The 24,455-nt window shown below is 37.0% G+C and overlaps 1 protein-coding gene across 4 annotated transcripts in view; it reads right to left on the minus strand.

Annotated features, from left to right (window-relative positions):
• Positions 1–24,455, minus strand: part of FAF1 (Fas associated factor 1) — a 157,738-nt gene that overhangs the window by 96,882 nt on the left and 36,401 nt on the right. For all 4 annotated transcript variants that reach the window (XM_086901513.1, XM_086901512.1, XM_086901511.1 and 1 more), the window contains exons 4-7: positions 21,785–21,993; positions 18,563–18,654; positions 18,132–18,220; positions 10,005–10,110 (exon numbers count right to left, since the gene is read on the minus strand). In XM_086901513.1, the coding sequence (XP_086757639.1) occupies positions 10,005–10,110; positions 18,132–18,220; positions 18,563–18,654; positions 21,785–21,854 (357 nt within the window). In that variant the 5' untranslated portion in view covers positions 21,855–21,993. The remainder of the gene's footprint in view (positions 1–10,004; positions 10,111–18,131; positions 18,221–18,562; positions 18,655–21,784; positions 21,994–24,455) is intronic.

Raw genomic sequence — 24,455 nt, forward strand, 5'->3', positions numbered from 1 at the left:
CAGCTGGTTTAGGTCACTCGTGGTCTGAGGAGCACATCAAGAAACTACACTGAAGCCAATAAGTTTCATCCACATAAAAACAGCAACACTGGACATACGTGCTAGGTCTTGTGGGTTTCTTTCTTTTGTTGATTGTTTTCCTAGTGTGATCATCAAAACATTGCCTACTTAAACCCATCCTACTGAGCTCAAGGGAGGCAGAAAAATGATCATTATTTTTTTTCTTTTTTGCAAGCTCTGTTGATCTTGCGAAACAGAAGAGGGCACTGAACACAGTGCTCCTCTCCTTCCTGAGTACAGGAGCCAAGTTCTACAGAACTGGGAATTAATCTGGTCAGAAGATGGATGATCTGATCAAAAATGGGCATATTTCATACATGAAGACACTTGTGGTGTGCTCCTGTCCTGTGAACATTGTCCTCAGAGGGTCCCTTAGAGTGCTCAAAATCAACTCTCTGCAGATCTGACATGCAGGTAACCCCAAACTTCACTCAAGCTGACAGATCTTGTGGCAGCCACTCCTCTTCTGCAAGATCTGGTTTTCCTTTCCATTCTTTTTTAGCCTGTATTGTCCCTATGGTTTTGTCTAGCTGTGTTTTAATTAGCTTGCCTCCACCATACCCGGAGGAGCTTGAACTTGAGAAACATCTGTACCCTGTTTTTATTTGTTTCTATGCCCCCACAACAGTGAATGCAATCTCAAAGAATTTCCTGTGCCATGGCCACTGTGATGCTCCCTCTAGTTGAAAACTGGGCAGTTTGGTTTGTCTATACATTAAATATGGATATTTACACTGCAAGTTTGTATCATTTCCACTGTCCACCATCATCCCCGTGTGACTTCCAGCATCAGTGCTTTCAAAACAAGGTAAGAGTAAGTTCACTTTGGTCTGCTAATCTAGGCAGGGAATAATAAAAGTAGATTTGAGGCTTGGTACAAACCCAAAAATTGTGATCAAACTATATAGTTAGTAAATTGTTTGTCTAAATCTTTCATGTGTGATGAAAGATTATTATCATAATTCATTAGCAAATTACAGACTTTGTAATGCAGGCAGTCACAAATTTGGCTTTGTATCAATCAGTTGAGACCAGCTGGGTAGAAATTAACACAACTCTGGGATACATAAAATGAAGTCCTCTTTCATTTTTAATTCACTGGAAACTTTGAAGGAAAGAAATGGAAGCCCTTTCAAAAATGTCAATTTTCCCTGCTTTTTGTAAATCATTCCATTTCACTGTAGAGATACAGAGATACAAATAAACATACATGGGATGTGTGTAACTGAATACCACAGAAACTGCTCAATCAAAATAAATTTAATATAAAGTATATATAAAGAAAAGCAGTGCAGTTAAAAAAGTCCTTTCATTATTTCTGAGACAGCCATATACATTAGTGATCACCAGAATTATTAAACAAACACAAAAGCTAATAGCCAAGCTACTCACAAGATACAATATTGTCAAAATTCCTGCTCTGAGCTTTCCCAGTCTACCAAATGACCTTGTACAAAAATGCTTGTTTTGATTATGTCTCCTTTGCCTAAGCTACAAGGCTGTGTATAGTGACAGCTGCCTTTGGGAGCAACTTAAAACAAATTTTATCTTAGTGGCACCTAATCCAGAGACTGGTACAAGCAGCATGGAAAAGTCAGTGTCAAAATTAAACAATGAAGGCTTTTCTAGGAACAGATGCTTTTTCCCTGCAGCTGTAAAAACCTTAAAACAATCCTATGCCCCACTGTCTGGTCACGCAACTACCACAAAGCAAGGCATAAATTTTGCCACTTATTGCAAATATTTGCTGAGAGCTGCTATAACCCTTTTTAAAAACAGTAACAGGGATTTCTTGTGGGTGATTATGAGGCCATTTTATCCTTTAAATGAGTGCAAGGCTCTCCAGTTTATGCCCACAACTCCTGGTACAAAACCAAAAAGATAACTTTTCAAATTTGTGTTTTGCACAGATAAGAACGTAACTGAAAACCCTAAAAAACAGGTTTACTACAGAGATGGTGCCTGTGTCACTAAGGTGTTATGGATGGGACAAAATTATTAATTCACAGTTGGAACAGCAACTGAGTGTTTTCTTTGCATAGTAATTACAAAGCAATGTAGTGCAGCACTATCATTACACTGCTGCTTCAGGATACTTTTAACAATTTTGGTGTTGTAACTCCACAACCACTACTTTAAATATCCTTATCACCACAGCTATCCAAAAAATTACCTCTTTCTATTCAGTGAATGCAGTGATAAACTTCTAGCTGAAATATTAGCTCTCAGGAAACAACTTCTGTAACTTAATGAATATAAGTAAATCCTTAGTTCCCAATTAAGTGAGCAATTTACAATGTCAAGCATGTAGTTACGCTCCATATGAACTGATGGGGATTTTAGATTAGCTTCTGTTGTGTATTTAAAAGTGATAGCACCAACATGATTTACATAAGTAAAATATTTTCAAATATTTTCTCACCAAGCAAGCACTCTAAAATTGTGAAGTGTTTCCTTTCTTACCCAAGTTAAAAAAAAAAAAAATCAACTTTTCCAGAACAACAGTTCATTAGCACCTCACTATTTATAAGTATAATTGGGTTGTTTGATGAGAAAACATGAGAGAACACTGTGCCTACTATAATTTGCACAAATACAAATTTCATTGTTTGAAAACAAATCAGCAATTCAACGAATGTGTTTTTTTTAATATAAGTGTATATCATGCAATAATAGAAGTGATCATATTATAGTTAACACAGGATAGAAAGGTTAAACCATGTTCTAAACCGCTTTAATTTAAAAGCTGTAAATTAATTTTTTTTAATTGCAAAAAAATGCTAACTTGAATTTTTCATTTGTTATTCAACTAAATATAATTCACACAGATAACAGCACTGTCCTCTTTAGCTACAGAGTGCTGCTTTCCCACTCTAAGTAGCACAGGAGCTGGGGACAGAGCTGTTTAATATGTTCATAAAGCTGCTTAGGTTTTCTTGTCATTTCATGCTAACACCTTTTTAATAGCTAGCATTATGATAGAAGCCTTGCATAAAAATTCACCAACCCGAAAGTAAAACACAGCAAATATTCAAAATCAGAATAGCAAGCGATGGTTTTAATTGCAGTTTTTAAAAAAATCAAGGTTTTAAATTAGGTCTTGATCCCCAAAATCCTTAGCATCCTTAAATTACATGAGCAAAGCCTTTCAATTCAACATGATTACTTCTAAAATAAGGACAACTCACATGACTGAGCATTTACAGAGCCAAACCCATAACCAAAATTATAACAATGACTCCTCATTATTTTCAAATTCAAATAAATTGATCCTTATCCTGTGAGAGTTTCTCTCCAACCCAACTTACATTTATGGGTGGAGGGGAATAGAGACAGAGAAAGAGAGAAAGGGAGATATAAACACACACACACACACTAAACTGAGTGCTGACAAACTGAACGTTAACAGATGTGTGACTTCTAATTAGTTATAATAATCTGTGCTATTGGAACCTGCCTCGCCTTCCCTTGCAAATCAAACAGCTTCCTTGGGAGTTTTAAATTCTCTGGGTGCTTCTATATTTATGCAAGGAAAAAAACCTTGCTTCCAGCAAATTTTAGATAAACTACAGTGATAACTTTATGAAAGGAAAATATTAAATTATAATTATCCTAAACAGACACAGTCTTGTGAAACTAACCCTACATTCATATGAAAATACAAAGCATTGACTATAATGAATTTGATTCATCCTTGGACACAAAGCTTTACCACAGTAAACTCAGTCAACTGTTGCTCTTGCTTTTATATTCATAGTACTTAAATAGCGCACTTTAAAACAAAAAAAACTCCAATTGGCTTTTCATACATCCACCCTCCCCAAAAATAACGCACTTGAAAAACCCAAATGATATGAAAAGGCTTCAAGGCCTCTTTTCTCCTTTTCACAGCACTTTTTTTTTTATTTCTGTTTGCAGTAATCTGCCTTTCACTTTCTCATTGCTACAGAACAAACGAGGAGGCTCAGCACTTTGAAAAGGGGGCTCAATGTGTAATGGGTCCACTAGAATTAATTTAGTTGCACCAAATCCATTGAGCAGTGAGGTTTTTTTCTCTTCTCAAATCATTTTGAGTCGGATGCAGCCCCCAGCCTTTGTAATTCTAGTAAAGCACTTAAAGTGCACAGTAGGTGTTCATCAGGACCATCTGGTCAAAAGCAAAACAAGCTGCTGATTTTGCCTTTGAATAGAATGAAGCAAGTGTGAATTAGTCTCTTCAATTAGCACTATTACAACCTGTCAAGTGCATATTGTAAAACAGGATTATTACAGTATTGGTCACCAGTGCAATTATTTACTCTCTGCCTTTTCTTGCATATAAAAATGTCCATGTTTACTAGTTTTTAATAACTGAAGATCGTTTCTTTAATGATATGCACGTCCAAACCCACCAAAATCAAATTACAGGTTATGAAACATATTCTGTCAGGAATATATTATGTTTCATAATTAAGTGAGAAGCAGTGCCCTTTCTTTATCTCTTGCTGCTGTTTCTGTTGCAGATAAAGAAAAATAGTTATATACATTTTTCAATGGGATATCTTCGTAACAGATCTCTTCAGTCAGGTATTAAGATATTTTAAGTGCCTAATAAAGTTATCACTGTTGAGCAGGTACCTAAAAGGTATTTTCTCTTTATTTCCCAAGGAACTTCCTTTTCATATAATTCCCAATACGTGATCCCTTACAAAAAGTTTATCAAGGATTTCTTTCAGCAAATATATTTTACTTTAGGAATGTGCTGGTTTTCTATAATACAAAGGCAAAAAAACAAATCAAGAAGGTGATTTAGCTTTTTAAAAATAGATTTATCTCTCCTCACTGAAAAAAAATCAAAGTCTGGCTTGCTAGCAGGTCCTCATTTACCACTGCAGAGCACTGAGGCTATCACAGTGATGTTTAAATTATGTATACTGCCCTTACGACTTGCTATAAATTGACTATAATTTTAAGATGACAGATTTCTTTAAAAAGCAAACTAAATGTTCAAATTTCACAAAAACATACAGCTCTGGAGTACAATCAGTATAGCAATGTATTTTAATAGCTTGTGTGATACTGGAAGTATTTGAACAATAGAATGTTTGTGCACCTCCTATTAAATCCAGAAAGTGCTAGTTACTGATTTTTATTACAACAGTAGTTTTCAACAATTTTAAAGCAAGTACAAAATGTCAAAAAATAAAACAACTCTTTCTGTAACTATTAATATATGTACCATATTTGGGTATGTATATTTCTGGTAAATGTATTTTATTGTAATTATTTAACTACAGCATTAAAAAGAGTAACATTATTTATATATGCACTTCATGTCTCCATGTCGGTGTCTGATGTTTACCCTGAATGATCTCACTCAGCAACAACTGCCTTGAAAATATTTTGTTCAGACACCAAAAAACAGATCTGAAAAAAGGTACGAGACCTTCAGCCAGATTATTTTTCTGCCTGCTGCAGGTAATTTGTCAGCTTACCTGTATTTATATATTACACTTATTTAGGAATTTTAAATGAGGCTTCTGCCTGTGTGTTCATAATTGTGATTTTGCATCTTGTTTAACATTCATCCACTCCTGAAAAAAGTTTAAAGAAATTCATCACAAAGGATTTGATAAGGGTCTGCCAACACAGAATTTACAGTTTATCTCAGCCCAGGCAGTTGTGTGCACAAATAGTTCCTCCTCCTGCCTGGAGGGCTATTGGATACATTGCTTTCCATATTCCACCTTAGCCAGTGGGTCTGTAGGGAACAGAGAACAAATAAATTACCTAGCTCAGGTGACAGGGATGCTGAGCAGGCAGCCTCTGCTTAAGTTATTGGCTAAAGGAACGGAATATAGAGCAGAGACAGCTATGCAGAGGCAGCCAGTATTTAAAGACCCATCTTCTCTGCACTGTTTGCACAGATTTTGTGTTTCACCAAGAATTCTAGTGCCCAGTACATGCTGTACATAGTATTCTCAACCGGAATTTCCAGCAGTTACAAAATAAGATCACCGATCTGAGAGAGAACTGAGGGTTCTGCATATATAATTCATCCACAGCTTGTGTACACTGGATATTTTTGCAATCCTGCACACAGAAATCACAAAAAGGCTTCAAAGTCTGTATCAAAAGAGTAAAATAGACAAATGTAAAGTCCTTGTTTTTAATGGAGCAATCCAGTTTGTTAAAAATGTTTAATTTTTTTTTCTCTGTCACTGACTAAAACAAAAAGTGTAGAGCACATTATTGTGACAAGAACTCAAGTCCATTAAGTTTTTCACAAATTAGTTTGTCTGCTCCAGGATTAGAATACAAACTTGCTTTTAACATACATTTAAATATTCCCCCTTCTGAAAAAGGCTTTCCTTCATTTCGGTCAAATAATGAAACTACAACCTGCAAAAATGAAAAGTAGTAGAAATGTTCATTTCTAAATGAGAACAAGCTGGTAAGACTAGATAGAAAAGAAATTATTTGAGTGTGGCAATGCCTTGTAATAATTTAGTACAGAACTGCTCAAACCTATTGTTAAAAAAAAAAAATCTCTCCAATTTCAAACAGGCTCTATAAATTATCTTAGCAGAATAAAGAACAAGTCTTCAGACAGAAAACTCCTAGTCTTGTATTAGGAGTTCAATTTGTCAAAGTGTCTTTATTTAACCATCCAATACGCTGGAAATGTATTCATTTACAGTTTCTTAACTGGCATTAAAACCTACCAATTTCCAATTTAAAATGTAGATCATGGAAAAAAGTAACCAGGATATTTCCCAGAACAGTATCTGCCCAGAATTAATTTAATACTGCAATTTTACAAGAACAAACAGATGTCAGAAACCTGTGACACAGATTAATTTGCAATTTAGACCATTGTGTTATTATTAACTTTCCAAGTTAACCACTCTCTTGCCCAACTGAAAAAAAAAAAATTAAATGGAATTAAACAGAATTTTTTACACGTCCCATTTAATTTTTTATTTCATTTCCAAAGATTCTGTATGAGTTCATGATGACAAAACAATACAACTGAATGTAGCTTGTATTTTTTAAGATGAGAAATCAAATCTTAATACATAAAGAGTTAGCTATTTTGATAAAGAATGCTAAAAAAAAAACAAAGGCATTTTAAAGCACCATCCAAAATCCAACTATTAAAATAATATGCAATAAATTTTGGAAGCAGACATGAGCACTACGGCATCAGGCTTCTCTCAGATAATTTTTTGTCACATGGTTTCCCCATTAAACACCACGATTTCTTTGAAAAAACCAATTCATCCAAATATCATTTACATGCATTCTAAACAATAAAAACAACAGAGAAATGCAGTATTAGTCATTTAGAAAAGCACAGTTGTGAGCTCACTGGATTCTGCATTTAATGCGTTGCTAAACATTTCTGCCTTCTCAAAGGGTGGTGGGGTTGAGTTTTTGGTGCAAGTTTGGGGAGTTTTTGAGACCCTCAGAAAAAATATCTATTCTTTAAAATTCACAGTACTAATAACAACACACTGAACCAGTAGCCCTTGAGAGACAGTTGCACCCAACTGTGGCAAGAGGTAGAACATTTCTAGAATCTTAAATATTTCTTTTAATAATTGATGTAGTCATTTTGAATCTTTCTGCATAGGATATGGCGTGTGAGTAGATTGCATTAACACTGCTTAAACATTTCAACTTGTCAGTATGGCCAAGTCGATTTCTGAAATATTTGCTGTATTTTCCCATCGAAACAGTAATAAAGGTAGAATAAATATATGCCACTGCTTTATAATCACTGAACATTAATGAATATTTTATGTCTTTTTAAATCTCCCTGTTTAATTTAAAAGGGTGAAATTAAGTCTCCTCCCTGCAATATGCCAATTATCTGTAAATCAAACAATAACTTGGCCATTATAGTCCTTTTTGTTAATATACCAGAAGCTAATTTGAAAACACTGAGCAGCATTTTTAGGTAATAATTGAATAGTCCTTCCTGCCCTCTTGTGGCTGGCAACTGCATCACTGAGCTTCTCCACCTTTACAAAAAATACACCAGGAGGAAAGTAAACTATTAATTTGTTAAAGTGTGAACAGGAGAGTGAAGAGAGAAAAAAAAAAACTAACAGTCCCTGGAGAGGACAGAGACAAAGGAGACGAAGAACGATACCACCAATTCCTCCAAACCACAAGGACTGCCTAGATTTGTTACAATTACTCTATGCTAAAAGAAAAAAAAAAATTAAATTAAGAAGCCATTAGGGAGTTAACATTCAAAACAGTGCTTGTTTTCTATAATTAGACAAATGTTCACCAACCCTTTTACCTCAGCCAAATCCCCAGGGCTTTCCAGGAGCCTTTGCACAGACAGACACGTTCACCTGTTCAGCAGCAATCATACAACAAGGGCCAGAGAGCTCATTGCACTTTAGCCCCTGAATTCACTTTAGCCTCTGAAAATCCACAATTTTATACACTCTGTTGGGTGTGACAGATACAAGAAAGGCAAAGAAAGGTTTTCTGCTCATGCTGGTTACATGGTTGTAGGGTTTTTATTTTGGTCATTTAAGGGGAAAGTCATAATTAACTTTTAAATTATGTTGATTTCATATGGCAACCTGATGATGTAACCTGCCACTAGCAACAAACAAGAAAACTTCAGTGCATGGAAAGGCAGCCTTGATTCCCCTGTCACAGCTTTCTGGTTCCCTTAAGCCAGGTAAGATCTATCAGCAAAGAAGTAAATGATACAGCATTGATAAAAAACAAACAGACAATATATGTGTAAGTGCTTTGTTTCAGAATCTCACCATTCTAAAATTAAAACCACATATTTGGATGGTTTAGTTCTATAAACGTTCAAATTCTTCATAATTTTAGAGAGTCAAAGCTCAGCCCCTCAAAAGTCAAACTGATTCAAGTATGTTTGTTTATTTGAATTACCAGAAAAAGCAAAACAGAACTTACTACAGTAGGTCTAAACATAAGAAGAAGAAAACAGGTTTTCACACAGGGGAAAGATTAGAATTTAGTTCTTAAGAATAACAGGATTCACAATGAAACAGTTAGTGATCATTTTTCATTGTTGTGTGAGATACTACTCCCATAGCTAATATTTCAGAACTTAAATTAATTCTGTCTACCATGTCAGCATGTGACACGAAAAACTTCAATAAAATCTGTTCAACCCTAAAAGACTGAGAGAAGTGTCTGACCAATAATAGCAAACATACATTTAATTTGAAAAGCAAACATTTAATCTTAATATTTTGTGACGTGAATTCTGAAGATTCACATTTCTAAGTTGTTTGTTAAGTTTCCAGAAGGCAGTGGCTTATATGGAAAATAACATCCACAACATCTGGCATTAGATATACCATGGAACACTAGACAACAACCTTTGGGCTTGGAAAGGAGTTCTAAAAATATTCAAGGGACTGCTTATACTGAATTCAGAGAGTCCAGAGTCACATTAGAGATACTTGTTCCTTTAGGACTTAATTTTGCTGAAGTTCTCTCCAATATCACCCCTTGCTGGCCATTCCACAGAACGGCAGCAACGTCCATTACACACAAAAACCATTTGGCTACCAGGCCAGTAAGAATTACAGCACTGAACAGCAACCAGCACAGTGGTTGAGGTGCCTACAAAATGGAGATGGAGCTGGTTAAAAGAAGGGAAAACAGAGGGAGCTTCAAGGGGCTTCAAGTAAAATGCAATTTAAATAACTCAATAAACACTGTTTGTGTATTTTGTATTGTACTAGAATACAAAATCCTTTCTGTATAATTTAACCTTTTTATAACTGAATTCTCTAATCAAATTACTGCAAATCTTGATGATCCAGTTGATTAAAATAAAAAAGACTAATAAAATACAGGAATATCTACCAAGACTCTGCAAACCTTCTCTTTAAGAGAGCTGGCATTAGCTATAATGAGCTACATTTATTCTTCAGCTGTGAAACAGCACTCACCTCCTGAATGGTACTGCTTCCTGAGAAGTTGAGGTTGTACTCCCGCTGGACTTCTCGATGGGTGACAATCAGCATGAAGTTTTGATTTAATGACTCCTGCAGGGCCCTGAAATGGTTGAAAGAAAAACAGGAAAATCAGGGATAAGCATGTTATAGCTTGTTTTACAGTTAGATGCAAAAACCCCAGGGTACCCTAAATTCTACAAGGACAAGTCCAGGCACAACATTATCATCTCTCTTTTCGCTCTTAAATGCAAGGAAGCATGCTGAGAATGACCAAAGGCCATTCCTGAACTCCTTCCTTAATAAGGTGACTGCAGCCTTTAAAGCTCTTCTAATGTTAAGTATTTTCAAAATGGAGAGTCCCATTATCTTCACAAACATTGGGTGTATTTAGCACTCCTAATGCCATTAATAATAGGCTTGTCAGCATATTGATGGCCAGACCAAATATCAAGCTATGATGCACATTAAGAACTGATGATAAGCAGAACAAGGCAAAGCATGCTCTTGCTGCTCTGGCGTTACCTGAAGCAGAAACCAAATGGAAACTCTTCTGTTTAGTTTCATTTAAAGCACAAAAACCCAGCTAATTAGAAATGGAAAAGTAGCCACAGCAAAATTTCTTGTGTGAGTATGGAGCATTTAGAAAAATTAGTTCTGTTCACATGGTTTTAAATGTACATAACAGAGGTTTTAATTTTAAAAAAAAATATTAAATTAAAAAAAATACATCAAGATACTGTTTAAACAGGTCATCTATATCTTTATGTGGTTACAAACCTGGGGGTTTTTTTCTGATTTTCCTGGTAGTAAAACAACTGGATATTAAAAAGGCATCCTGATTGCTTAATTAGGTATTAATTAGGTACAAAATGATGCAGCTATCTTCTTTTCAAAGTAGCAAGCAGGACTTCTGTTATAGCCATGGCAATTATGGCTGTGTGCAATCTTACACATGCTACAAAACTGCAGCAACACTGTACCACAGCTTGCGTTTCCAAACAATATTTATGCAGACTTGACTTGTTCAGTGGCATATGAAATTTAATTGGGCCTATTCAATCCTTTTTTTTATCACATACATCTTAAAAGAATGACAGACTGTGTTTTTTTCCTTCACATCTTCACTGTTCTGTGACACTTCAACGCGCCGTTCCTCTTAGCAATAAAGGACAAATTCTGAATGCAGATCAGCACAGCTGTATCTTACAATACAAGAAGACAAGAAAGACTCCTACATCATTTGAGACCTGATTTGTTTGTTTTAACTCCTTCTGGAATTACTGATCTGCTGTTCTGCTGCTCAGAAGGGAAGGAACTCCTCATACAATACTCACTGGATGCTTTAGCAAGAGACACAATTTGCTTGAGCATCTCAGGGAAATTTACCTTACAAAAAATGGCTTCACTCGGAGACCTAATCTGACTCCTGTGACATCTCAATAATCATATACTACAAAACAAAATCATGAAGAGCTATTTGTTGTCTTTTATGGTTTTCCAATATGGAAGATAAATATAACTCATTGTCAATGCTTAGTATGATCATGTGCATGAGAGACACTACAAATGTAACTGGAGTCATCAATGCTGAACATACAGCTTTCTGCACTTTCACAAGATTTTCTACAAAAGGCCTAAAATTTTTTTAAATACTTAACAGTCCTTTAAAAGATGGGAAAAAAATAAAAAGAGGAGTCCTGAAAAGTTGTATGCCTATTTTCAAAGATAATTCTAATTTGATTGTTATTAAGTTTTGCATCTCCATAACCATATCTTCTATTGGCAAATGTTCAGTAGCAACTAAAATATCCTGCTGTGCTTTTTCAGATTCTGATTTTTTATTTGTTTTCAGCAAATACTGGAGGCAAATGACATATTTAATTGCTCTGAAAACATTAATTACAGCATATGTGAATGGTTCTGGATCCCATACAGACTCGCACAAGGTTCTGTTATAGCTAATTTTGACTCTATCTGAAAATCTGTAGATGCTAACTGATAACATGACTCATGTTTTCATTCAGTAATTGATGTAAACATAGAAGGAAACAGGCCAGTCTGATCAAACCCTCAGTCTCTCCAGTTATGCATGATCCACACACTTCAGCACAACTCAAAATACAGCTTGCTAATAAAAAGCATCCGCTCATAGGAAAAGTTTTCCACTTGTGAGAGCAGGAAGTATTTTGGAAAGGAAAAATACTCTTCAAACAAATTTAAATGAAGTGCCTAAAAATTAAAAGCTTTAATTTTTGAACTAACAATTTTGACACCTCTACTTTTGGGATTTCTAAGCAACACAAGCTGAATGTTGTTAACAAACAAATTCTCAGCACATGTTCATTGACAAACAGAGTGAAAATAGAGGCTGAAAATTAGCTGGCTAAAAAAAAAAAATCCTGAAAAAAAATGAGGAAAAACTGGGTTTGAAAGTGTTAGCAAATACTGTGCATGGTTAATTGTTCACTTTTTCTTCAGAAAAATAATAAAATGAGGAACACTTTATTTAATTTGCACAGAAATGCACTAGTCAACTGCTCCTACATCAAAATCTCTCATGGTCTGACAGCTGTAAAGCTTGGACAGTGTCCACTAGAAAGTCAGAGGAAGAAGGAATTGATGGCACATCTGATGGGTGACTGATGGGAGCATTGGTGCCCACCCTCCTGCATGGGATGGGGTTGATGTGAAGATGCAGCCAGAGATGTCTGTCCCTCCCATAATCATTTCCTTCACAAAGGGGGATGCAGATTACCCCAAATTACTTGGACCAAGATATATGTTGCCCAAAAATTGTATTTCAGCCCTTAAGGCAATGAGAAATTTTACAAGATTAATATTTTTATAGGAAACTTCTCATTGACACTAAGCTGAAGCTTATTTTTATTTCTTTTTAGGTCCATGTAAGTGTATTGAGAAGACTAATGCAAATCTCTAAAATTTTGGCTTTAGTGTCTGCAACTGTTTAATTTTCCTGGAAATGTTATAGTTGACTACAATAACTTTGTAGTATAATAATTTGACTACCAAATAAAATAACTATATTAAAAGGGAAAAAAAAAAAAATCAGGTCAAACTCTAGGTCCCATTAAAGACAAGACAGATTTTCTTTCCTTTTTTTCTTTGCTGCCGCCAGTGCTAAGTGAATTCAATTAATCTGAGAATTAATTAGTGGGAAAAGAAAATAAAATTCTAGAAAGAGGACTAAAGTAGGCCATTCTCACTAGAGCCATTTTTACCCTACTGCAAACCCCAGCTTTCAAAAGCATTTGCTGATAGGTGATATATTGCCATTACAACCTTTTTACCTCAGCTGAAGGATTCTGCACTCACTGGGCAGCACAAGAGACAAGGGAATCTGTATTTTGGGGCATTAATCCTCCAATTGAGGTACCCTGCCTACACCCAAAATAGAAGTCCAAGAACAGACAAAAGAAAATACATCAAGAGTACAGTCATTGCCCTGATCTCTCTCGAGCAAGAGACTTGGACATACAAAACAGATTGGTTCTATCTATTAGGGGATTGCATTAATTCTCTGATTTTTTTATATGATACTTTGCCTTTCAGCAGCATTTTTCTTTGAAATTTTAGTAATATTTTGGAATTTGACACCAAAATTAAATCCTTAATGAATGATTTCTTTCCATTCCAGTTTTTGTGAAATATACTCAGTATTTCCCACTAGGCAATATATTTCTAAGTCACACAGAGATTTCCCCCAAAACCTCTGATTTTTATATAAACAGGCATGACACAAGGTAATTAACATTTCCATTTTAAACTTACAGATTTAAACAAGTTCATGTCAACAGAAGTCCAAATTTACTGTAATTACAGATTATTTACATTAAAACAAAATAAGAAATCAGTATGTAAATGTAATGTTTGTTGTAGCTAATGCAGCAGGAGGTGGTAGATTAGGTTCAAACAGCAATCAGTTAGCAAATCTGGCTAACATGCAAATGAGCAGAAGCCCTTTTGTTTACATTCTATTGCATTTTAAACTTCAGGATTTTTAAACTGTCTCATGAACAGATGTGAAAATAAAACATTAATCTTACCATTCTTATGGAAGCTTTCAAAGTAACTAAAGCAAGGCACTGCTCCTGTCCAGCTAAACAGACAGGACTAATAATTGGAGTTGCAGGTTACATCGTTCTTAATTAACACTCTGCTACAGTTGATAACAACAAGACACCACATCACCACCACTGCTCTGTAATGATCTAAAGCAGAGGCATTCAGCAATATATGGACCTACTGCATGAAAAATGGGATCTGTGGGTTTTTTCTTATTCACACAGATGATTACACTTGTTAAACAAGTTACAATCACTTTGCAAAATTGCATTATTTCTACTATTCTCCATGGCTTGCCCCTGGGGTTTTAATGCTTTTCAACTTCCCAGTGATTCATCAAGTATGATAAAGTATCTTTGACTTTCAGCTACTTAGGAAAAAAAATATAAAACACATTATATCAATTATAATGACAACAGTAACAAAAAATGCTAAAAATCATCTCTCAGAGCACACAGGATGGAAAGGAGAGATGATGTGGATGACCCAGCTCCATGGCCAGACTCCCATGCTCACACTTTTCATGCTTCCCTCTTGCATTCTTCTAAATCTATTTCCTGAACTAGGTACTGTCAGTCTTCAAGAAGCATCCAAAGCAACAATGGGAAGGAATTGCACATAGAGGAAGTGATTAATCTAAACTGACAAAGCTGGTCCAAGGGATCTACCCCCACAGACATTCAATGATGGAAATTCTTTGCCATCATTCCTTTTAAGATTTCTTTCCAAAGGAAATCTTGTTCTTCTCCACCCACCTGGTAACTTCTGCTCCCATCTGATAACTTTTGAATATGGTCACTGGTTTTAACGAGGTCTCATGGTGTTAGAAAGTTTCAAAGACCAGGTATAAATCAACAGCCAGGAGGAGGAAGGGGACCCACCTCAGTAAAAGGCTGCATTAAAAGTGCAGTATTTTATACTCATCCAGGTGACCTCTGGCCAGTGATCTCAAAATTACCCACAGGACATGATTTCTCCTTTCCTTTGATAACTGACTTTGAGCTGGAGAACAGATGCAGGGCAGGATAATACTCTGTGCAAGGGGAAAAATATTACACAGGTGGCATCAGAGGTAGGTGAGATGGTGGGAAGCATGGAAGCAGAAGGCTGATTTACTGCAGCTGCTGGCATGAGGCAGGAATTCACTAGAAATCAGATTTCATTATGTCCACAGCTCACAGAACATGTGGTTATTGTTCTGGATATCATGCATGGATAAGTATGGCTTTGCCAGCTGAAATTGTGGAAGCAGGGTGGAACCATACAGGTGGTATTTGACATTTAAATTTAATCTTTCCACCTCAATTTACTAGCATGCAGTAGTAATTCACTGGGTTTCTATTACCTATAAAAGCTTTAGGTAGGCCACTGATGAACAAAGATACCCTAGGAGATTTTTGTTTGTTTAAACGACAGGATCACTTTGCCATTACATTTAGATGCTGGATTTAAGTCAGTTCTGGGTTAAGCCCATTCAGTCTGTCACAATAAACTTCAATGCCTTCATACCAACATGCTGGAAAAGGATGTTTCAGACACTGTTCTGCCTCACTACAAAGAGCAGACAAAAATTGAAGCTTATAGAGCCGGGGCCAGACTGTTCCTTTTAAGAAGGGCATATAGATAAAATATCACATACTGGAATCTCAGGCTTTTCAAATATCACTTTCTGGAGATATTCAAATCACAACTATTTATCTCTAGTTCAAAACAGAAGGCATTTGAAGAAAACAACAGATGAACTCCCAGAGCAAGAGGCAAAGTTCCTCAACATCCATTAATAATAGATGTGAGCATGACGCTTTTAAAAATTGTGGGTAACAAACTAATCTGAATAATAACTGACCTAACAGTAGGCAGTAAACAGTGTAACTGGGTTTGGTACATTGCTTCAATTAGATGTGTTTTGATCTGCATTGATGCTTTAATTGGAGGCAAGCCTCCCCTTTCATCTAGAATTTATGACTTCAGGGAGATGATCTAGCCTTCAAATTATCCGTGTTTAAATAGCCACTAATTAGTCATCATTTGCTGTCCCAAAGCTACCAACTTTTATCTTAAAAATATCCAGAACTAATCTGCACTATGAAACAAATATAAACTATAAAAGGTAACAACTACTTTGATTTTACTATCAAGTGAAGTTCTTTAAAACCATTAATCCAATAAAAAAGGCTAAGAACTGTTTTTAAACAGTTTGGTGTTATACACTTTACTGTAGTTGCAATAAACAACTCTCTTCAGACTCCAGTTTTCTCTCCAGAATTAAAACATTCAAACTACAATATACAGCAATACCTGGCTAGAAAATTTGAAATTGGAAATTAAACAAATGGCAGCTATAGTGTCTTTTCACTGTTCTTCAAATAGCTGCTAAGGTACAATGGCTTCTTGTCCTCACACACAAATACAGCTCCTGTTTCCACATGCAGTTCATGTACACCACCCTCTGTTCCAGTGCCACTATTCCCTCTCTTAATGCTCCTTTTTTAATCATTATTATTTTTCTAATTCATATCAGCATTCTGATTTCCTCCACAGACTCCCTGTTAACATGCTCCTTTCAGTAATACACAAAGTACTTTCAGTCATTAGCGAGGCAGTTACTAATTCCCATTGCCTCTCAAAGAATACCCCTTCACCAGTAACACAACTGCACTTGCAGAATATTGTGCCATCACCTACAAGGGCAGAAGGACAACTCCCTCTTCAGACACCCTGAAATCCATGGATTTTGCCCAATTCCAAGCGCATCCCTCCCGCCCTGCGCTGGCTGGTCCGGAGCAGCTCCCTGGGCAGGCTCAGCTCCTGCGCACCCTCTAGCGCCAACCCAGTCAAATTCCCATTTTCCTGGGAAAGAGCACATACAGGGCTGCCTTCGGGAAAGGGAAGGACAAGGTAGCAAACTAACCAAACTAATTGCTAATTACTTTATAAGAGTGTTTTCCATATAAGATCGTTTCAAACCTTTGCAATATTCCCTGACAACAGAAAGAGACCTGGGGGTGCCGGTGGACAGCGGCTGAGCATGAGCCGGGCCAGTGGCACCTGGATTTTCTCAGGAATGGTGCAGGACCAGGGCAGTGACTGTCCCTGTTCTCGACACTGCTGAGGCCACACCTTGAGTGCTGTGGCCAGTTCTGGGCCCCTCAGTTCTGGAAGGACAGTGAGGGGCTGGAGTGTGTCCAGAGAAGGGAACAGAGCTGGGGAAGAGTCTGGAGGGAAAGGCCTGGGAGCGGTGACCGAGGGAGCCCGGGATGCTCAGCCTGGAGAAACCCTTTAGCTCTGGGGGGACCTTCTCAGTCTCAAAACTCCCCAAAAAGAGGTTGGAGCCAGCTGGGGGTCTGTCTCCACTGCCATGTCTCAAGGGGAAGGATGAGAGGAAAAGGCCTTAAATTGCACCACAGCAAGTTCAGATTAGGTACTGGAAAAATACCTTTCCCTGAAAGAGTGGTTAATCACTGGATTAAGTTGCTCAGGGACGTGGTGGAGTCAGGAAGTGCTCAAGAGATGTCTGGATGTTATATGAACACTCACTGCTTACTTCTTAAGCGTTCAAATCAGTAATAAAATATATCCTGCTCAATTAAAGGAAATTAATTATTCAGCCTAGCTACATACATTTTAAAAGTACAAGATAAATTAATGTAACAAACATTTCATAAAGAAAATTCTGATCTGATGGGAATGATTTACACAGATTTATAAGATACATTAAATGGACCAAGATAAAGCAGCAACTTATGCAAGGCCAGCTATTGTTTCCACAGGGACTAGATTTCTGTTAAATTAAAGTCAGCACATCTGAGAGATGTAAAATTCTCTATGTACCTAGAAGGTTCATGTACCCCACCAAATTTTTTAAAACCCCAACAAGCTTCTTTTCAATGAGATGCTGAGTTACTTCATCACAACAGTCACCAGTGCAGTGACTCTGTATTTACTGACTGCAAATTCCTGCAAATTCACATGTGGCTTCATAAAAACCACCAAAAAAACCCCAACCATACAAATAGAATTTATGGCCAAAAGACTTACCCAGAATGACTTGAAGAAGGAGGAGGCAGGTCAGGTGTTAGAACATAAAGACTATTATTTTTTGGCAAGTGTAGACTTTTTAAAACAGTCTGAGGGGAGAAAAATCATTATAAATACAAAACATTCACCAATTCTGACTTTTTTTTAATTATAGGTATGTATTTACAATATCACCAAATATTTTGTTTAAAGATATACTTCCTGCTACTTCAAAACATCATTTTTGTAGGTGGGCCACATTATATACAAACCAAACACAAACTGATTTGTCCTGATTTTATTTTGCAATGTTTTAGATTAAGAGTTCTTTGTGTGCCACCCAAGACATCTGACACTGTTTGAAACTAACAATTCTTGCATTGTAATCCCCACCCACAGATGCTCAGTTTGAAACTGAGTCCAGTTAACTGAAAACACAGTTGAAAACTTACACTATCATCTACATCTCCAGTCTTCCACCCTTTTAACAGCATTTTAGATGCAGGAATCTGAAGTTCATTTTCTAGAATATGTTTGATATCTCCTAGAGAGAAAAACAAAGGAAATATATAAAATATACACATTTACTGCTTTATTTCAAACAGCAGTGAGTTGCACTTAAAAAAACAAGAACAAGAAAAAATTATTATAAGTAGGATTTTTAGTCTAGTTACCCTTGTAACACTCCCTTCAAACAGTAAAGGACAAATGAAGCTTAAAAAAACAATCACAAAACATGAATGATTGGAGAATCACACAAGGATTGGATGATTTGGACATATATATTGGTAATTCTATGCTCCATATATCCACATAGACACACACATTTGCACTGTGTGCTATCTGGAGCACCAGACTTTGCCAGCAACAAAGAGGGTGCATATTTTACACCATTATCATTAATGCAGACCTCAGGAACTGGAATGTTCATACAACTGACTGCTCTGACAGCTTTTTCAATGTTTTGTACATTTTAATGCTCTTCTGCCCCTGTAGTTATTACAGTCATAAAATAATTCAGGCTGGAAGGGACCTCTGGATTTCATGTGGCCCAAGCCCAATCCAAAGGTCTAATTAAACCAGTTTAGTCCATGACTTTTCCAGCTGATTCTTGAACACGTCAGGATGGAAGTTTGACAACTTTTCTGGCCAACCTGTTTCAGTACTTCACCACCCTCACAATAAAATAAAATAAAAAAAAATCCTTTCATTTAATGTGAATTTTTGATGTTCTGTCCATTGCCTCCAAGACTCATGCACCTCTAAGACAAGTCTGGCTCCATCTTCCTCCAGCAGGCAGCTGCAGACAGAGGTCAGGTCTGTACCTTTCCCCTTTCCTCCCCAGGCTGAACAAATCCTCTTCTCTGTGCCTGTCCTCCTGTTAACCCAGAGCCCCAGACCCCTCACCAGATTCACTGCAGGATGTCAACATCTTTCTTCTAGTGGGCACCTGAAAACCCAACACAGATGCACCCCAACACTGCTCCAGATGGAGTCTGGCAAGTGCTGAATGGAGGGAAATAATTATTTCCTGGGATCCACCAGTTACACTCTGGCCAACAAAGCCTGGGACACGGCAGGTCTTCACTGCAAGAGTTCATTGCTGAAGCACTCAAGATCCCTTTCATTAAATTGTTTTCTAGCCCATCAGCCTTCAGCCAGGCATCAGGTGGGGATAACATGGAGCTATCCCATGCCAGATACAGGACTTCAACTTTATTTTCTTGGAACTTCAGGAGGCTCTTGTCAGCCCAATTCTCCAGGCTGTCCAGGACCCACTAAACAGCAACCCTGCCCTCCAGAATATCAGCCACTTTCTCTGAGCAGATTAAGATTTATTTAGATCTCTTTTTTATCCAGGTTTTATCTTAACATTATGACTAGAAAAATACAACAACAGAGTACATCAAAGGCCTTACTAAAGCCACAGTGACATTCTCTCCCCTTGTCCACTGAGCCAGTCATCAAATTGTAAAAGGCAAATAATGCTGACTGATTAGGTACAATTTGCCTTTAGTAAATCCATGCTGGCTGTTCCAAATCCCCTCCTTTTCTTTCCCATGCTCAGCAAGTGCTTCCAGAAAGGTTTACTCCATAATCTTCCCACAGACCAAGCTCAGCAGTCACCACTGAACAAAGGTTCACATTTGCCTCAGCCTTTCTTTTCACACTGATACACTTACAGAACCCTTCCAAACCCTCAGTGGTTTCACTTTCACCTGAGCTTTGGTCTTCCCAACTCAAAACCTGCACATCTCTGTGCTCCTGCTGGGACCCATCACTACTTTCCACCTCTGAGTAATTTGTTTTTGTATTTAGCTCAGTCAGAAATGCTTTTCTCTTCTGTGCTAGCCTTCTGCCATGTTTGCTCCTCTTGCACGTTGGAAGGAACTGCTCCTGTGCTTTGAAGAGGTTGTCTCTGAAGATCAACCAGCTCTCTTGGGCCCCTGTGCCTTCCTGGGCAGCCTCTCATGAGATCCTGCCAAGCATATCCCCAAAAAAGCAAAAAATACTCTTTCCTCGAGTCACAGCTGAAGTTCTAAAATTTTCCTTGCTCACTTCTCCCAGGACTTTAAACACAAGGCTGCCCTCCATGTTTACATCCCAAGACACTGACAGAAGCTCTACACGAGCTGCCTTCTGCCCTACAGCTTTCAGGTTAAAGTCAACTATTAAGAAGTTAATAAGAAAAGAAAAATCAAGGCGGTACAGCTTCAAAATTCTGATCTGATCAGATTCTGATGCCTAACTCCCATGGATGAAGCAGCACAAAGGAAAACATGGAACACCCATCGATAATTCCAAGCAGTCGCCGCTAGGTGGCGGCAGCCAACACCAAATCCATTGCTGCAAAGACAAGCGAGGATCAAAAGTTTCAATCTCCACATTTCATCCCAGACAAAAGGCTGCAGCACGGAAAACTGCTTTCATCAACTGTTTCTTCACGTAGCTCCTTATTTGGATCTGTATAAGCTCTTCACTAAAAATAAGAAAATGAAAATACTTTTTCTTCCTTAGCAGAAGTAAATTAATTCCCAGTTTGGGGAATGTAAAAAATAACATGCTCTGCAACACTAGCAATAGCATACTTCTAACATACTGCTTCAAAATGCATCAATTTTAGGATAAAGACAATAAAACTGATAGAATTTATCTTAATTTGAATGAAAGAGTCAAATAAAAATTCAACTAAGAAGAATGCAATGACGTTCTTCATACCAGGAAGAATTCCTCTAATCTTGTCACTAATCCTGTGCAGAAAGAGATGCCATACAGATTCAAAGAGGAAATGCCAAGATCATCCGCTTATAAATAGCTTGCATCTACACTAATCCTACCCCAAATTACATTTTCATGCCTCAACTTAATCATTAATCTCCATTTTGTTTCTGAAGCAAGTTCATAAGAAAACTAGATTTCAAAATAAATATTTGATAGATCACTAACCTTTACAACGGATTAGTGAAATTTTGCTTTTTTTAAAGCTGCAAAGAGATTTGAAAATGGTTAGTAGCTGTAGAGGCTGCATTTTCAGGGGGGATTTTTTTTTTTCTTTTTGAGTGATTTTATTCTGCTTTGCTCTAGGACTGAGATTTTCGGGATTGAATCTTTTTAGTTTGTCTTTTTAACAGCTTCACGACAGCAGCTTTCATTTCATTTTCACAAATCCTTACCAACTGTGGAGCTGTCTTCAAGTACTACATCCACATTTCTGTCTCTGTACTCAACCCTGAAGTCAAGCATTCGAGGTTGTCTTTCCACTATTTGTCTAGATGGCACTACGTGGCGAAATGCTGAGGAGGAGGAAGGAGCTGAAGAAGCTGCAGCAGAGTGACTGGTGGGGCCATACGCTGGTCCATGCAAAGTCTCTACACCGTACTCACTGAAAGACAGGCAAATGAGATGATATAAACAGAACAGCTTGCTATGTCCTAACCAGAAGTTAGGAAAGCAAAATGACAGTATTATTCATTTACTACAGTCCAGCAGACACCTCTTGAATTATTGCTGTCATATCTCAAAATACTGCTTATTAAAAATTAACGAAATAACTTTGGTATTAGCAATTGTAACATTTCAGGGTACAGGAGTGCTATAGGAGACCAGCACTGGTGATGAACAAGCATTAAAAATCCACTATGCAATTAATACCAGAATTATCTTGAGAAGAAGGATTATTTCCTGTTCCAGGAGTGTTGTGACCATATAAAAATTGGCACCATGGCAACGACCAGCTTTCTACATCATTGGGCAAGTATCCAGTGGTAATGAGAGTAAGAAATACAGTTCAAAATTTGGCATGCAGATAGGTATTTTGCCACACCAAATTAGTGAAAAACAAGTCAGATTTGAAAATAGATACACATTCAAGATAAATAAATTAAGATAATGAAGTATGTGTTTAAGAAAAAAACCACCTAGAAGTACAACAGTAATGCAATGCTGAATTCTAGCTTGCCTTCAAGTTCTAAATCCTGCAAGGTTCTTGGAGATCCATATAAAGATGTCTCCATACATGACTCAAGGATACCCACAGCACTACAGGTCAGTATAAACTGGAAAACCCTCACTACCCAGAAGCACTTCATCATCCTCAGTGAGCCTCTGCACAGGAAGCATGTAACTGGGATTGGAAACAAGTGTAACAAAACATGACATTTCAGGAATATTATTTCAGGAAAAAAAAAAAATAAAACAACCCTATGATGTATAGAAATCAAATTTGGAAGGCAGGAAACTTCATCAGGTAAGCCTGGGGTGTTGCCTTTTAGATGTTCTTACCAGGAAGATGCTGGGAAGTTACAGGATCTCATGGTGGATTTCAGAAATGCTGTGACATAACTTATTTCCATTCTTTATCAGAACTTACTTGAAAAATTCATTCTGTTCTCAAAGACACCATGAGAGTCTCAATGGAAATGCCTCACAGAGCAAGTCAAATCTGTCATCTAGAGGAGGTCTGAACTTTAAAAAGTGCAAATGTGGATGGCATGCATGTCACAGAAGTGCAACAGTACTCAGCTAATGCAAATCCCATCATTGTGCCTTTCACATTTGAAACAGAAAAACATGTTATGCTTGTAAAACAAGGGGCTCCTTCACTCCTCACAGCATGCATGCTCAGAAGGATGAATGGCCAGCCACAAAGACCCACACTCTCAGACCTGTGGCTCCAAAGTCAAAGGCCCACGCCAGAGCTCTAAAGACTACAAGAAACAGTCTGATTTTCATGATTTAAAAAAGCATAAATACCGAGTGATACGTTATTGTCTTCAATCTGGTGGACAAGTATGAATTAAGTACAATTAACCAACAATTCTCTTAGCAGACCCAAGAAGCAATGAATATCCTAATTCTTAGGATTGGATTACTAAACAAGCAACTGAAATATAAAACAAAGTGTATCTTTTTCTTTTCAATAAAACTTACTTCGAGTCCAGTTGTATTAATTCTATTTGATTCCACCACAAAAGGCATCCTACATACCCAACTAGCAGCCTCTAATAGAACATAAAAAGTCTCACATCAGCAAAATAAGCCTTATCTGAATATCACTGGAAACCAGGTTTCTAAATCTTCTGAGCCTCCCTTTAAACCACTTCCACTGTGTGTGAATACAAAACAAGACAAAAACAAAGTAACAAAAGTACACATTTAAACATAATCAGACTGTCTAATAATTTCTAAAAATTAGTAAGTTACTCTGAAAGAAAAATGTAAGTGGGCATTGGATCACTTTGTGACTGAAGACAGGCATTAACTATTCTAACTATTCCCCAACCTCTTTTACCCAATCAAACATTCTGGCCTGCTGGACAGAAATGTTTTCAGCTCACAACTTATATGCAGAAAGAGTGCTCCACAAAACCAAGATATGATCTCCCATGGACTAAATAGGCCTTACATAAATTTACATTTAGTAACTTTACTGAGCAAATAGTTTTATCCTCAATCAAAACCTGACTCTATTGAATGACAGCTTTAAGTATTAACAGAGATGTCAAACACCACTTTACCTATATTATGCATCTTTTTCCATCATTAAAATTTTTTAAATAGTACATAAAGTATTTTTCTGAACAAAGTTTTAAACACTGTTTTACTGTCTCTCTCAGGTAGCTCAATTCCTGTTCTGCTGTTTTCAACTGCCTCATCAGCACTTAGAAGATCAAATTTCAGTGACTTCAAGATATCCAAGCATCAGTATGCAAGCCAAAATTTAATTCAGAAGCTGAAAGAAAATCAGTAAAACTACTTTTAGAAGGGAACAACCTTACTTTATCTATCACAGTTTCTGCTGCCTGAAACTCAATTTAAAAAAAAAAAAAAAAAAAAGTACAAATG

This window comes from Cyanistes caeruleus, chromosome 9 (assembly GCF_971803275.1).
Source record: "Cyanistes caeruleus chromosome 9, bCyaCae1.hap1.1, whole genome shotgun sequence".
NCBI classification, from domain to species: Eukaryota; Metazoa; Chordata; class Aves; order Passeriformes; family Paridae; genus Cyanistes; species Cyanistes caeruleus.